This window comes from Scyliorhinus canicula, chromosome 15, assembly GCF_902713615.1.
Source record: "Scyliorhinus canicula chromosome 15, sScyCan1.1, whole genome shotgun sequence".
NCBI lineage: Eukaryota > Metazoa > Chordata > Chondrichthyes > Carcharhiniformes > Scyliorhinidae > Scyliorhinus > Scyliorhinus canicula.
The window spans coordinates 97,416,588-97,433,187 of record NC_052160.1 but is presented as its reverse complement, the minus strand read 5'-3'; the positions used below and the strand labels follow the sequence as shown (position 1 = coordinate 97,433,187).

The 16,600-nt window shown below is 48.2% G+C and overlaps 1 protein-coding gene across 3 annotated transcripts in view; it reads right to left on the bottom strand.

Moving 5' to 3' along the window:
* The window catches only part of uhrf1bp1 (UHRF1 binding protein 1), a 226,761-nt gene that overhangs the window by 85,922 nt on the left and 124,239 nt on the right, over nt 1-16,600 (bottom strand). For all 3 annotated transcript variants that reach the window (XM_038821140.1, XM_038821138.1, XM_038821139.1), the window contains exons 6-8: nt 13,958-14,095; nt 10,446-10,616; nt 43-220 (exon numbers count right to left, since the gene is read on the bottom strand). In XM_038821140.1, coding sequence (XP_038677068.1) covers nt 43-220; nt 10,446-10,616; nt 13,958-14,095 — 487 coding nt within the window. The remainder of the gene's footprint in view (nt 1-42; nt 221-10,445; nt 10,617-13,957; nt 14,096-16,600) is intronic.

Sequence of the window (16,600 nt, the reverse complement as noted above, 5' to 3'; positions counted from 1 at the left end):
ATACAAACTTGGGTCACTTGCAGACACAGTGAATGCTCGTACCTTGTTCCATCGAGAAACCATCATCACATATGTGCAGATCCAGACGGGAGATATGACTGTGATAGGATGACTCTTTTACATCATACATTTCAAAGTACTGGCTGATACTGTTTGAACTGTTATTTGAGGAAGTTGATTGTGTTCGTGTATGATGGGAGCTAGGCATCGATCCACTTGTCTGTAAAAGATGACATTCATAAGATAATTTGAAAAGGTGCAGTCTACTGCAGGTAAATGGCAATGGACACCAAGTATAGTTAGGCTGCTCAGCTGCCCAAGGGTCTTAAGTCAACAGCTTTAGGTCTGACCTATGAGAAAATCCAGTCAAGTGTGGGATAACAATGAACAATCTTTGTTCTTTCTCCTGCATGTTTCCCCTCCCCACTCACCAAGCATACATTTTTGCATATATTAGCTGTGCATTGCACACTTGAGAAACACACTGTTCCCAAGTCTGCTTCTGAAGTCCTGATGAGGTTAAAAGCGTTCACCATTTGTAATGCGGGAATGCACTTCAACTTCATACAAGGCCAGATGGGCAATTAAATGCAGAAATCAAAAAGTTATCACGACTGGCATCTTGACTCCCTGTTCAAATGCCTTGATCAGTGTTGTTTCTTGCTTGCACAATAGATATGGTGGCAAGTTCTCATTTTAAGCCGGAATAGGATTTTACAGTATGTTATTGACTCCAAGTCAATCTCTCTGGCATATAAAATTCACAAATGTAGAGTCTCATTCCTCCAGGTTTTAATTTTGGGAGTTCAAAAAAGTCAATTGTCTTTTACTTTTTCTATCCTAATTCAACAGTTCTGGCTGTACCTGTTTTAAAATGAAGTTCACCATTTAAAGTTGTAATTCCTTCTTGGTGCTTGCATTGAAAAATTCCCAATGCTTCAATCTGATTGGTTGAAGAGGTGTGTAGTTGCTTTCCTGACATCCCAGATGTCCTGTACAATGTGCCAGACTGATCATATCATATGCTTGCCAGGAACAATTTAACAGCAGCATCATTCACTGCTACTTTAGGAAATTTTGGGCAGTTACATTCAAGTGTCTTTTACTCACAAACACCAAATAGAAAACATTGCGACCGAGTTGTGTTAAACTGAATCCGGGGCAGAAGGAGCTTAGCAGTGATAGGGAGAACAGTTCTCAGGACTGCCGGAAGAAAAATAATACACTGGAGAGATGGGCAAGAAAGCAAGTGGCAGAAACTGCAAGAACAACTATAGAAACTAGGGAATGAAAAGAGACGTTTCCAGGAAGATTGAAGTTAAAAGGGAAACAGGAATCAGCATTTGAGCAGGGAACTGTTCACTGAAGCTAGAGTTGGAAAGTGCAAGACATGATGAAATTGGCTGGGGAAAAGCTAGATATTTGAAACAATCGTAAACCATCGTCAAACAACAGGGCAGCATGGTGGTTTGCATAAATGCTTCACAGCTCCAGGGTCCCAGGTTCGATTCCCGGCTGGGTCACTGTCTGTGTGGAGTCTGCACGTCCTCCCCCTGTGTGCGTGGGTTTCCTCCGGGTGCTCCGGTTTCCTCCCACAGTCCAAAGATGTGCGGGTTAGGTGGATTGGCCATGCTAAATTGCCCGTAGTGTCCTAATAAAAAAGTAAGGTTAAGGGGGGGTTGTTGGGTTATGGGTATAGGGTGGATACGTGGGTTTGAGTAGGGTGATCATGGCTCGGCACAACATTGAGGGCAGAAGGGCCTGTTCTGTGCTGTTCTATGTAATAGTACTCTATTGTGGTAGCTGGGTACCTGAGAGATAATGTGGAAGCTTGAATGAACATGGCAATTGAAGACAAATGCATATTGAAAGGAGAGTGGGAATTCCTGGAAGTGGATCATTGCTAAAACTGCTGAGAGAAGGCACTGTTTTAAAGAAGAGTGGAGTTTGGAAACATTTGAGAGATAATAATCTGGGGGATTGGAGAAGAAATGCACAGAAATTCAATTGGGTTTCAGAATGGAGTATGTCTGACCACAGTTTGCCTATTGGTTTACAGGGACAGCGTATTTACCAAAAACATTATAGCGTAAGACACATCTTGTAACCTGGGTTACCTTTAAAATCTGAGTTCTGTTGTGAAGATAAGTGGAAGTGAAAGAGTATTGTATTTTGATAAAACTTTTCAAAGTTTACTGAAGATATTTCGCTGTTAAAAGTTAATGGGCAGCCCTGTGACTCTTCAACCTCATTTTCTAAAAAATAAAGTCAAAATTATGGTCTTTTGAAACAGGGTTCCATTCTGGGACCTCCCTGTCCCAACATTTCATATGCTGAAGTGCTGTTAAATAAAGAAGCCTGACAGTTCAAAGATGGCCCTGCATCACTATATGTTGCATTCATTCTCTCCATCTTTGGAAAGATTTAAGTGGTGCACATCCCGTACCAGCCTCCCCGAACAGGCGCCGGAATGTGGCGACTAGGGGCTTTTCACAGTAACTTCATTTGAAGCCTACTCGTGACAATAAGCGATTTTCATTTCATTTCAGAAAATCCAAAATAAGGGCTCTCTTGAGCACTTTTGTTTCCAAGTTTTCCAGATCAATGTCGTGGACAGATGGCTTAGTGTTTGCCTGAAGCATTTGGGCATTGTAATTTAATCTAGATTATATTTGTATGTACTGCTTGACGAAACTATACTAACATTTCACTTCCTGCATACTCCACAATGCCTTCATAAAAGTAAATTTTAATAAGCTATACTAAAAATTCTAAGACAAACAGAGTTCAGAAAGCCATAGCAGCCGCAACTGTTTCCGTTCGTAGCGATATTGTGTGCGGCCCAGTGGCACAGTGGTTGGCACTGTTGCTTCACATAGCCAGGGTCCCAGGTTTGATTCCTGGCTTGGGTCACTCTGCAGAGTCTGCACGCTCTCCCTGTATCTGTGTGGCATTCCTCCAGGTGCTCCGGTTTCCTCCCACAAGTCCCGAAAGACGTGCTTGTTAAGTGCATTGGACATTGAATTCTCCCTCAGTGTACCTGAACAGGCGCCTCAGTATGTCAACTCGGGGATTTTCACAGTAACTTCATTGCAGTGTTAATGTAAGCCTACTTGTGACACTAATAAAGATTATCAAAATTATTTAATAAGCCAATTCTGCTTCCATGAAACCAACACAAGGCCAAACCAAACCCATCAGATCAGTAGGAACATGAATGACAATGATTAATCAAAAAGTCTATCAGGGAGCGGTCGCAGGGAGAGGGGCTCCCGCAAGCGGCTGAGAACAGGTAAGGGACCCCCCCCCCCCCCCGGCAGGCCTGTCGGCGGCGGATCCTCGGCAGCGACAAAGGGGCTTGGCGGCAGCGGCGACGGAGGGGCTTGGCGGCAGCGGCGGTAGCAGAGGGGCTCGGCGGCGGCAGGATCGGTGCGGCGGCGGTAGGTCCACCCCCCCCCCCCCAAACGCAACCCAGGAGCGGTGTGGCAGGGACCAAAGGGGGGCCCAGCCGGCGGCAGTGACCAGGAGGACGCGGGGTGCGAAGTGCGGCAACAGGGACCGGCCCAACCCCCCCCCCCCCCCAAACGGCAGCGACCACCACGTGGCAAGAACAAAAGATCTGGGCAAAAGCCTCTCTCTCTCCTGGGTGAGTGAGGAGAGAGGAAGGGGGAGAGAAAACAAAAAAGGACTTTTATTTCTTTTTTTTAAAAAACCCAAAAGAAAACTGTTAAAGAGAGAGGGAGGGGTATATATACAATTTTCTCTCTTTTTACACTCGCTCCCAGCAAAAGTAAGTCCATCTGAGAGGAGTTGCATAAAAGCGGGGTGGAGGAGAGAAAATAATTAAGAAATAAATAAAATAAAGGGGTAAAGGAAAGAAGGGAGGAGAGGGGAGGGGGAAATAATAAATAAATAAATAAATAATAATAATAAATAAAATAAAAATAAGGTGCGGAAAAGGGGGGGGGGGGGGGAAACAAGGGGAGAAGAAAAGATGAAAGGGAAGGGGGAGAAAAAAATGCCAGAAGGGAGCCAAGGGAAAGGGGGCAACAGAAGCAGACGGGACAAAGGGCAAGCCAGCTCAGGCGAACGAGTCAGCACACGAAGCGGTGGGACGGATGTATCGCCGCATCAAAAAGCGCTGGACAGACAGGTATCCTCTCCCCTGGGGTTAGAGGGGGGCGTGAATTGGAAGGCAGCCTTTGCCGAGGTGGTGAGGGAGCAGCTGCAGGCAATCAAAGCAGAGTTGAAAGCGGATGGAGAGGCAGCAATACAGACAGCAGTGGCCAGGGCCATGTCAGGGGTGCAGCAGGCTCTGACCAGATTGGAGGAGAAAGTGGATGCCCAAGGGGAGAAACTGGAAGCCCATGAGGCAACCATTAAAAAGTTGGAGAAAGCAGCGACCGACATGAGCGACCAGGTCACGGCCCTGGAGAGGGAAGTGGCGAGACTGGGTGCAACACAGGGGAGCCTGAAGGGCAGGGTAGACGACCAGGAAACCAGCTCGAGAAGGCAAAATGTTAGGATAGTGGGCCTGCCAGAGGGGATCAAGGGCAGAAACCCCACAGCATTCGTGGCTGCGATGCTGGGCACCTTAGTGGGGAGGGAGACTTTCCCCACCCCACCGGAAATGGACAGAGCTCATCGGGCGCTGCACCCGAAGCCCAAGGCAGGGGAACAACCGAGAGCAGTCATAGCCAAACTGCACCGGTACTGGGATAGGGAGACAATCCTGCGCTGGGCCAAGGAAAATAGATCCTGCAAATGGAGAGGGCACGCCATCAGAGTCTACGAGGATCTTGGAGCGGACATAACTAAGAGACGGGCTGAGTTCAACAGAGCGAAAGCAGCTCTCTACAAGAGCAAAGTGCATTTTGGTATGCTGTACCCAGCAAAACTCTGGGTCACATACCAGAACAAGGAATATTTCTTTACAGCCCCTGCTGAGGCGAATAGGTTCGTCGAGGAGCACGGGCTGGAAAAACGCCTGGGGGGGGGGGTAGGGACGGGGGGCCCATGGCAAGGAGAAATGGCACGCCGACGGGGGGGTGGGGAGGGGCGAGGCAAAGCCAGCCCCCTCCCCCCCGGCAGGAACACCCAGAACAAAAAACAACCCACTGCCCAAGGGACCGCTCCAGGTGGGAGGCCAGGCCCCAGCACGAGGGAACGAGAGTATTGGAGAAGGGAGAGCAGGCGAGAGGGGCGCAGGGTAAGGTGGAGGAGGAGGCAGAAAACTGTAGAGGACAGGCAGAGGAGAAGCGAGACAGCAACCTCCGAGAGGGGAGCCACTGTGCTAGCAGGAAAGCTAGCGACGGGGGCATGCAACAAAGCAGGGCCGCGGCGCACCCCCAACAGGAGGGAAGGCGCCAGGCAGGGGGGGATCACCCATCAAAGTTGGGAGAGCAAACGGGGACAGGAATAGGGGATAGAGGGGCAAAGGAGGGGTATACAGGGGAGGGGGGAAAAGGGAGAGAGTGGGGGGTCACTCAGGGTGCGAGAGACCAGGGAGGGGAAATGCAGGGACAAAGGGACAAAAGAGGCCAGAAAAGGAACAGGGCCACAATGTGCCACAACCAAGGGCTCGAAACAGGGAACCGCTGCAAGTACCCACCCAGTATGGTCTGTGGGCGAAGGGGGCCCCTGGAGTGCAGGGGACTACCCGCGTGGCGGACACACAGTGGACGGCCATGGCGGGTGCCCCCGGGACAAGGGGAAACCCCGGAGCGCAGAGACCCGACCGCATGGGGAGAGCAGTGATAGTGGTCATCCTGGACGGCCCCCTAACAAAGGGAAACCCCAGAGGGCAGGGGCGCGTCCACCGGAGAAATATGGTTAATCCCACAGGAGCGAGGGGGCAGAAGCCCCCCACCAGGATAATCACCTGGAACGTAAGGGGACTTAACGCCCCAGTGAAGAGATCTAGAGTCCTCACCCACCTCAGAAACATGAGGGCCGACATAGTCTTCCTCCAAGAGACGCACCTGAGGGAGCAGGACCAACTGCGGGTAAGAAAGGGCTGGGTGGGACAAACCTACCATTCCTGTTATGGGACAAGGGCCGGGGGGTGGCGATCCTGATCGGCAAGAGGACAAGGTTTAGGGCGACAGAGACGGTTACAGACCCAGGGGGGCGGTATGTCATGGTCAGCGGGGCCCTAGATGGGGCGCCGGTAGTTCTAGTCAACGTGTACACGCCCAACTGGGACGACACGAGCTTCATCCAAAAGACCATGGCAGAAATCCCGGACATAGCGACGCACCGACTAATCATGGGGGGGGGGGGGGGGACTTCAACTGTGTACAGGATCCAAAGATGGACAGATCAAACCCCAAAACGGGGAAAACCTCAAGCATGGCAAGGGAACTCAGTCACTATATGGAGCAGATGGGAGCAGTGGACCCCTGGAGATTCGCCCACCCGGGGGAGAAAGAATTCTCCTTCTTCTCCCCAGTACACAACGTGTACACCAGAATTGACTTCTTTGTGGTGGGGAAAACGGTGCTTCCAGGGATAGACAAGGTGGAATACTCCGCAATTGTGATATCAGATCACGCCCCACACTACATGGACGTGCGGCTGGAGACGGGAAGGGCCCAGCGCCCCACATGGAGGTTGGACGGTGCCTTACTAGCTGACAAGGCCTTCAGCGAAAGGATAGCGCGGGCCATAGCGGAGTACACGGAGAACAACCAGAACGGGGAAGTCTCACCCTCCACGTTCTGGGAAGCGCTAAAGGCCGTACTAAGAGGGGAAATCATTGCCTTCAAAGCGCAAAGAGATAGGGAGGAAAGGGTGGCTAGGCAGAAGCTGGTCGACTCCATACTGGAGGTAGACCGTAAATACTCCGAGGCCCCGACCGTAGAGCTCCTGGCGGAGAGAAAAGAATTACAAAGGAACTTTGACCTGCTCTCCACCAGGAAAGCAGTACACCAACTCCGCCAGGCACGCGGGGCCCTGTACGAACACGGAGACAAAGCCAGCCGCCTGTTGGCACACCAGCTGAGAAAGCAGGCAGCCAGCAGAGAAATTGCGCAAATCAGAGGTACCAGAGGCACGTTGGAAACGGAACCAGAGAGGATTAACGAAACCTTCAAGGCCTTCTACCAAGAGCTGTACACCTCAGAGCCCCCAACGGGGAAAGCTGGGATGAACAGGTTCCTTGATGGACTGGACATACCAGTCGTGGGAGAGGGCAGAAAGCGGGATCTGGAAGCACCACTATCACTGGGAGAGATCATGGACAGCATTAGCTCCATGCAGACGGGGAAGGCGCCGGGACCGGATGGATTCCCGGCGGACTTCTACAAAAAATTTGCAACAGCGCTGGCCCCGCACCTGCGGGAGATGTTCACAGACTCGCTAGCTAGGGGCACACTGCCACCCACGTTAGCACAGGCCTCAATTTCGCTGATACCTAAGAAGGACAAAGACCCAATGGAATGTGGGTCATACAGACCCACATCTCTGCTGAACGCAGACGCCAAAATACTGGCCAAAATCCTAGCCAAAAGGCTAGAAGACTGTGTACCTGAGGTGGTCACAGAGGACCAGACGGGCTTCGTCAAAGGTAGACAGCTTACCGCGAACATCAGGCGCCTGCTGAACGTGATAATGACCCCCTCCGGGGAGAGAACACAAGAGGTGATCGTCTCCCTGGACGCAGAAAAGGCCTTCGATAGAGTCGAATGGAAATACCTCATAGAGGTACTGGAGCGGTTCGGGCTTGGAACAGGATTCACCGCTTGGGTAAAGCTCCTATACAATGCTCCCATGGCGAGTGTACGGACCAACAATACCAACTCCCAATACTTCCAGCTGCACAGGGGCACCAGACAAGGATGCCCACTGTCCCCGCTGCTGTTCGCACTAGCAATTGAACCGCTAGCAATCGCGCTCAGGGCAGCGAAAAATTGGAGGGGGATCCGAAGGGGAGGTAGAGAGCACAGAGTCTCACTCTATGCGGACGATCTGCTCCTCTATATCTCGGACCCACAAAGCAGCATGGACGGAATCATTGCGCTCCTGAAAGAGTTTGGAGCCTTCTCGGGCTACAAACGCAACGGGGGAGGGGGGAAGCACGAAAGGGGCTGCCGTTCAAACAAGCCCGACACAAATTCCGCTACCTGGGGATCCAAATAGCCCATGACTGGAAAGGGATCCACAAATGGAACCTCACCAGTCTGACGGAGGAAGTTAAAAAGGACCTGCAAAGATGGAACACACTCCCGCTCTCCCTCGCGGGGAGAGTCCAGACGATCAAAATGAACGTACTGCCCAGGTTCCTCTTCCTGTTTAGATCCATTCCGATCTACATCCCCAAGGCCTTTTTCAAAGCGCTGGACAAACTTATCATGGCGTTCGTATGGGGGGGTAAAAATGCTAGGATCCCAAAGAAGGTCCTACAGAAAACAAAATCCAGGGGGGGCTAGCCCTCCCGAATCTACAATTCTACCACTGGGCGGCAACAGCCGAGCGAGTAAGGGGATGGATCCAGGAGCCAGAAGCTGAGTGGGTGCGTGCGGAGGAGTCCTCCTGCATGGGGACCTCCCTCCGGGCCCTCGCCACGGCAGCACTCCCATTCCCACCCAAAAAACACTCCAGCAGCCCAGTGGTGACAGCCACCCTCCAATCCTGGAACCAACTGCGGCAGCAATTTGGCCTGACCAAAATGTCGGACAAGGCTCCCATCTGCAACAACCATAGGTTCACACCAGCACTGACTGACGCCACCTTCAAAAGGTGGAGGCAGGACGGGGGGACACTGACAGTCAGGGACCTATACACGGACGACAGGATTGCAACACTGGACGAACTGACAGAGAAATTTCAGCTAGCTGGGGGGAACGAGCTACGGTACCTGCAGCTCAAAAACTTCCTAAGAAAGGAGTCAAGGACGTACCCAAAACCGCCACGACAGACTCTACTGGAAGACCTACTGGACGCAAGTATCCTAGAGAAAGGGAACTGTAGCGACATGTATGACCGACTGGTAGAAAGGGACGACACCGTACTGGACGCAACAAGGAGGAAATGGGAGGACGACCTGGGGATGGAGATAGGGTGGGGACTCTGGAGCGAAGCACTGCATAGGGTCAACTCCACCTCCACGTGCGCAAGGCTCAGCCTGACGCAACTAAAAGTGGTACATAGAGCCCACTTAACGAGAAACCGTATGAGCAGGTTCTTCCCGGAGGTGGAGGACAGATGTGAACGGTGCCAAAGAGGCTCGGCCAACCACGCCCACATGTTCTGGTCTTGCCCCAGACTTGTGGATTACTGGACAGCCTTCTTCGAGGTTATGTCCAAAGTGGTGGGAGTGAGGGTGGAGCCATGCCCGATAGTGGCGGTCTTCGGGGTTTCAGACCAGCCAGATCTATTCCTGGGGAGGAGGGCGGACGCCCTTGCCTTTGCCTCCCTGATCGCCCGCCGTAGAATCCTTTTTGGCTGGCGGTCAGCAGCACCGCCCAGAGCTGCAGACTGGCTGTCCGACCTCTTGGAATCTCTCCAAATGGAGAAAATCAAATTCGCCATCCGAGGGTCAGACGACGGCTTCCATAGAACGTGGGAGCCATTCATGCAACTGTTCCGGGACCTGTTTGTGGCCAACGTACAAAAGGAAGAATAGCTGGGTGGCCAAGAATCGGGGGAAAATGGACGGGAATCGGGGGAAGGTAGCCGGGGGGGGGGGGGGGGGTTACGGGTTCGTTATGGGGGTTTGATGGCAAGCTAAGGCCCAAAACCAAACTATAAATAAATGCCTATAAACATGTGCCTCGGCCATATTGGGGAATGTAGAATATGTATGCTGGCTAAAGGGGGCGGCCACAATTGTTGTTATAAAGATGTTTTCCTGTAAATATACATGTTAAATTTTTGTGTCTTTTTTTTTCTCTCTCTAACAATTTGTAACTTGTCATATATAAAACATAAAAACTCAATAAAAAACATTTATTAAAAAAAAAGTCTATCATGGGTGTTTGTCTCAAAACATGAATTCTTCAGCCAATATCCTTGATAACACAACAGGGAAAGAAACACTCATTGCTTTGAGGACAGCAAGGTGACAAAGATGGATTTCTACCAACACTGATCAAATTACACACTGATCTGATGACACCGTCTTTTAAAATTAAATGTTGATTCATAAACTTGGATTTACTGCAACTGAAATGAAATGAAATGAAAAATGAAAATCGCTTATTGTCACGAGTAGGCTTCAATGAAGTTACTGTGAAAAGCCCCAAGTCGCCACATTCCGGAGCCTGTCCGGGGAGGCTGGTACGGGAATCGAACCGTGCTGCTGGCCTGCTTGGTCTGCTTTAAAAGCCAGCGATTTAGCCCAGTGAGCTAAACCAGCCCCTGGAAAACCTTCATAACATAACTTCATAACAGTTATTGCATGGAAAATTAAACTGATTAAACTGCTGAATCTCATTTGCACTCACCCCTGCAGTGTCTGGAGCCATTCTCTTCCGCTGCCTAGCTGAATTCTCCATGGCCTCGCTGAGTGACTGTGCATATTCAATCATTGCTTTTAGTTGGGAGTCAGTGAGAACCCACAGCAAATCATCCAACAGGAACATTAGCTTTGAGCCTACCACATTGCAATCTTTCATCTGGTACAAAGCAAAGATGTAAAGTTGATTATTCTCAAAACATATGAGAAACATTTTTCAATCCAATTCCCCACAAGATTCTTCATCGCACCGTTTCAATCATCCAACATTTCTGCATTTGCTGATTTACATTTGCTCCCAGGCCAGCAATGCTCAGATTTTTGAGCTTCTCAATTGTTTTCAGATCTCTCCACAGCCTTGCTGTGTCCCATCTTTACATTCCTCATGTCTTTGGAGACACTTGCTCTCCTCCATTTCCGGTCTCTTGCACATCCCTGATTTTAATCACTCCATTACAGGACTTTCAGCCGCAGGATGGAGAGTTCCATCCCTCAAGTTCTCCATCTTCAGATACTCCTCAAAATCTTTTATCTGTCCAAATGCTTCCTTGTGTAGCTCCATGTTGAATGGATAAGACAATTGGGGTCAATCCACCCAAAGTCAAATGTATTTACATTATAACTAGAACATAGAACGATACAGCGCAGTACAGGCCCTTCGGCCCTCGATGTTGCACCGACATGGGAAGTCAAAAACTAAAGGCCATCTAACCTACACTATGCCATTATCATCCATATGCTTATCCAATAAACTTTTAAATGCCCTCAATGTTGGCGTGTGCACTACTGTTGCAGGTAGGACATTCCACGGCCTCACCACTCTTTGCGTAAAAATCCTACCTCTGACCTCTGTCCTATATCTATTACCCCTCAATTTAAGGCTATGTCCCCTCATGCTAGTCACCTCCATCCGCGGGAGAAGGCTCTCACTGTCCACCCTATCTAACCCTCTGATCATTTTATATGCCTCTATTAAGTCACCTCTTAACCTTCTTCTCTCTAACGAAAACAACCTCAAGTCCATCAGCCTTTCCTCATAAGATTTTCCCTCCATACCAGGCAACATCCTGGTAAATCTCCTCTGCACCCGTTCCAAAGCTTCCACGTCCTTCCTATAATGAGGCGGCCAGAACTATACGCAATACTCCAAATGCGGCCATACTAGAGTTTTGTACTACTGCTGATTCTGCCTCTCACTAGAATATGCTCTATATATAATGCATCCAATGTGCAACAAAACATGTACAGATAATTGGACTGGAAGTCCAATCAATGATGATGCACTTCAACATCAGGCAGCACAGTGTACAATGGTTCGAGTCCAACATTGGGTGACTGTGTGGAGTTAGTACTTCTCCCCATATCTGCGGTTTCCTCAGGGTGCTCTGGTTTCCTCCCACAATCCAAAGATGCACAGGTTAAGTGTATTGGTCAAGCTAAATTGTCCCTAAAGTGTCCAAAGGTTAGGTGGGGTTGCAGGGATAGGGCAGGGGAGTGGGCCTAGGTAGCAAACTCTTTCAGAGGGTCAGTGCAGATGCGATGGGACAAGTGGCCTCCTTCTGCACTGGTAGGGATTCTTGGAGTCTATGAATGCTCATCTATTGAGGGCAAGATGGCATGAAACAAGTCTCCTGTAAAGATTAACTACTGTTGTGCAGCTTAGTTGACCAAAGCACCACAGCAATTAAGTAAACATGTGGTTTTCCAGTCTAATTGGAGCATTGTTCCCCCTACCAGTCATATTTACAGCCCCCTGGAGAGACTTGCTTACATTGGACGATTAAGGTTGCATCCCGCCAGCTCTAAGGTTGCAAGTCTGTCCCCCATGTAGAAGTCCCGAATCGTAGAGCGGCACGGTGGCGCAGTGGTTAGCACTGCTGCCTCATGGCGCCGAGGATCCGGGTTCGATCCCGGCCTTGGATCACTGTCCAGGTGGAGTTTGCACAATCTTCGTGTTTGCGTGGGTTTCACCCCACAACCCAAAGATGTGCAGTTGGTGAATTGCCCCTTAATTGGAAAACAATAATTTTTTAAAAGTCTGGTCCTGTCTCCATCTTTTGAATCTGTGGTTACTGCAGATGGGGGCCATGGTGGACATTTTGGTTAAGCCCAAGTGTTGTCTCATCTGGTTCTATGTTTTTAGCCTTGCTACCACCACTGGTATGAGTACTTTGCCGGCAGAGATGGGAGCACTGTCGTGTCAAGGGCTCGGAGGGTTGTTTCCATGCAGAAGAACTCCTTCATCCTCAGCCACTTCATGCTCTGTTCCCTTACCCATGCCCTCACACTCTCGGCTGCAGCTGCCCAGTGGTAGCACTGCAAGTTTGGAAGTGCCAGGTTGCCCATGCTTCTCCTCCTCTGCAGTGTTTACTTGGGGATTTTTAGATTCTTTGTGCTCTCTTTCTCCTCTTCGGATACCCTTCCAACCTTTTGCGTCTCGGTGGATGATTGCCACAGCTTCAATTGCCAACACAAACAGGAGCAGGGACAGCTGGCTTCTCTGTCTGGCATCTCTGTGCAACTGCAAGGATTCAGAGCTGATGGTGTTGTACAGGAGTTTCACCTACGAGATGAACAACATCCCTAGCCCAAACCGCTCCAGTATGAGTACTTCCATTTGACTGTGTCAAAGGCCTTTTCTGAATCTAGGGAGACGATCACCTCTGGTGGGGTCAGTATCACATTCAGCAGCCATCTGATGTTCGCCGTTAGCTGTCTACCCTTGATAAAGCCCCTCTGGTTCGCAGTTCTCCAGTCTCTTGGCCAGGACCTTCGCGAGTATATTCGCATCTACGTTAAGCAGCGAAACGATTTTATATGATCTGCATTCTGCTGGGTCTTTGTCTACCAGGGGATCAACGATATGTTGGCCTGTGTTAGCGTAGGAGGCAAAGTGCCCCTTGCTAGCGAGTCTGCGAACATCTCCCGCAGGTACGTGGCAAGAGCTGGTGCAATTTTGTAATAGAAGTCCGGTGGGAACCCATGGGCCCTGGCGCCTTCCATGCCTGCATGGAGTAGATGCTCTCCATGACCTCACCCAGTCCTATTGGTGCTTCCAGCTTCCTCAGTCTATCGTTCGCCCACAACTGGCATGTCTGTCGAGGAACTGTTTTATACTCGAGTCCCCGGAGGGCTCAGAGGTGTATAGGCCACAGAAGAAGGCCTCAAATGCTTGGTTGACCTTTTTTAGTTCGGCTACCAGTCCGCCTCTGCTGTCCTTTACCTGGGCTATCTCCCTCGTGGCTGCTTGCGGTCTCAGCTGGTGAGCCAACAGGCACCTAACCTTCTCCGTGTTCATGAAAGGTCCCCCGTATTACTTATTTTAACACAAAATGTCAGTTTCCCAGCTTCATGCAACCAGCATTTGGAAAACCTAACGTAGCAAAGGCATTTTGTTTGTATATTCACCATTAGCGCAGTCCAGTGGAATACTCATTGTGAACTACTGATGTATAAATGACATAACCAACAGAAGTATGAAAGTTGGTGGGCTGTACATACCCTTCTCTTCAGAACAAGTTTGATTTTTGACTGGTTGGTGATCAGCCTTAGTGGTGTACTGATAATGCTCTGATCACCTGGGATGGCATCAGCTTCAATGCGGAGTGTCTGCCAGTTTATTTCCTTAAAAGTCAAAACCTGTTAAAAATACATATCATTCAAATTATAAACCTCTCAAGCTATATAAAAAAAGTAGAGCAATTTTGTGACTTTGTTTTTACAGTTTATGAACAAAGAAACAATACATGTGAATGGTTCATCAAAACTCCTATGTCTATTGATATAGTACTGACAGACTGCAGTAAACCAAAATTCACATTACATCTGGGACAAGAAGCTTTGCTTGTGTATAGGAGTCAGGTTTGATCCCACCCTTGCTCGGGTCAATACTGCGTGTATAATCCTATGGTTTTCAATCGCCATGCTTTAAAATAAATGAATAAAGCAAACTCTATACAAAAACAAACAAATAATTAAATGGCTGCACTTTTTCCCCCACTTAAGCGTGCTTGTGAAGGAAGCGTATGGCCGAATTGACAGATTGAAAACTTGGGTGTGTCATTGACCCAAATGGAGTTCCACATGTTTCATTGCAGTCTCTCAAAGGGGAGTGTAACTTCCTGATCAATTTACGCAAATAAACAGTGAGCACTGATAGCTTATTTTAAGAGTAAATATGGCTGAATACAAAGCTAAGAACAGGCTTACTAAGGTCAAATTGTGATAGTTTTTTAAAAAGTCAACTGAAACACGAATTCCACCCCCTCGAGTTTCTCTACCCCATGAGGACAGTCCCCAAATTCCAACAGTCATCAGCAATCTCCATCATTCCCTCAGAGCCAATCTTTGGTACACTAGCCATAATCCTAGGAGCTACTCAAATGTTTTTAAAACCTCCTTCTCCCATGTTCTCCGACCCGGGTCAATTCAACAAAACCCAGAGACTTTTAACTCAGTGTTGCTGGTTCCAGGGCAGAGCCTGTCCCAATGTTACTGCGTTTAGTGTTATTATTTTGTCCGACAGCCCTGTTTTTGTCAACCACTGACTCATCATGAACAATGATTCATTTAGTGAGATCATTAAAAAAGGTAATGCAATAGGGAAAAGAATCATGTATTTTTATTACAACATTGTGCAACTTCTTTTTCCTCTCAAACATCGCTACATAAAATAAATATGATAAATGCCAAACTCAAAAACTGTTCTCTCATTTAAATTTTAAAAGTGTTGTTTGATGTTTCAGACTCTCACAAAGGAATTTAATCGCAGGACGAACTGCACATGGTGGGCTACATAATTTTCCCAGCTATAAAATCATAGATGCTGTTAATATTGGAAATAATTTGATTTCCTGCAGTTCTAAGAGTTTTTGGCCTACTTAAAAGTGGAACTAAGTCGGCACATGGCACAGTGGTTAGCATTGCTGCCTACGGTGCAGAGGACCCAGGTTTGAACCTCGGCCTGGGTCACTGACTGTGTGGAGTTTGTACATTCCCCGTGTCTGCGTGGATTTCACCCCCATAACCTAAAGATGTGCAGGTAGTTGGATTGGCCAGGCTAAATTGCCCCTTAATTGAAAAAAATAAATAATTGGGTACTTTAAATTTATTTAAAGTGGAAATAAGACTAGTTACCAAGCATATGGTTCTCATAAACATACTATTTAAATTGAGAATATAAATACCAATGTGAACAAAGGCAATCAAGAATTATTCAGTTGATGGCTAAACAAACTGTGCATCATGTTCATTGGTGTCCACCTTGCTCAGCTGTATGATTTTCTTTATTTATTTTTATCCATTTATGGGATGTGGGCGTTTCTGCTTAGGCTAGCATTTATTGGCCATCCCTAGTTGCCCTTCAGAAAGTGGTGGCGAGTTGCCTTCTTGAACTGCTGGAGGCAACTTACTTGATTTTATCTATGTGAGAGAGTGCTGATAAAAAACCCTTACTTAGATCTTTTATACATGATCCTTAACCAGTGTTAGTACAAAGTTCAATGCTGTGAGCACAATGTATAAACACAGCTCAATTATTTGGAAGCAACACAAGCATTGAAACAACAGCATATTTCTGGTCAATTCAGTTGTGTGCAGTGACTGTATACTCATGCTTTGAGAGGGTTACATTTTCTCTACAAATGCAATGTAGCTCTCCCATGATAGGGACAAGAATACATTAAGTATTTTTGTCCCGTGTCAATTCTATGACTTGCCAGACACCTGGCAACTTGTTTATCGTCACTAAATTCTATCCTTCGAGAAGAACACTACAATTTTCATTCCTGTTCACATACATAGTTGTTAAATTACTAGATAATTTGGCTTGCACATGAAAAAGGTTAATCTAGGGATCATGCATAACCATCTGTTTACGCAAATGTTGTTGATCAAATATTTTCATGAGAATAGGACTGCAAATCATTCAACTTGAAAAATGCTGTTCATTCTACCAGTACAACAGGTCAGCTACATTTGCTCCCATCTTTGCTATTACTAAAGCTAGAAATGCAGCACGGTAGCATTGTGGATAGCACAAATGCTTCACAGCTCCAGGGTCCCAGGTTTGAATCCCGGCTTGGGTCACTGTCTGTTGAGTCTGCACATCCTCCCAGTGTGCTCCGGTTTCCTCCCACAGTCCAA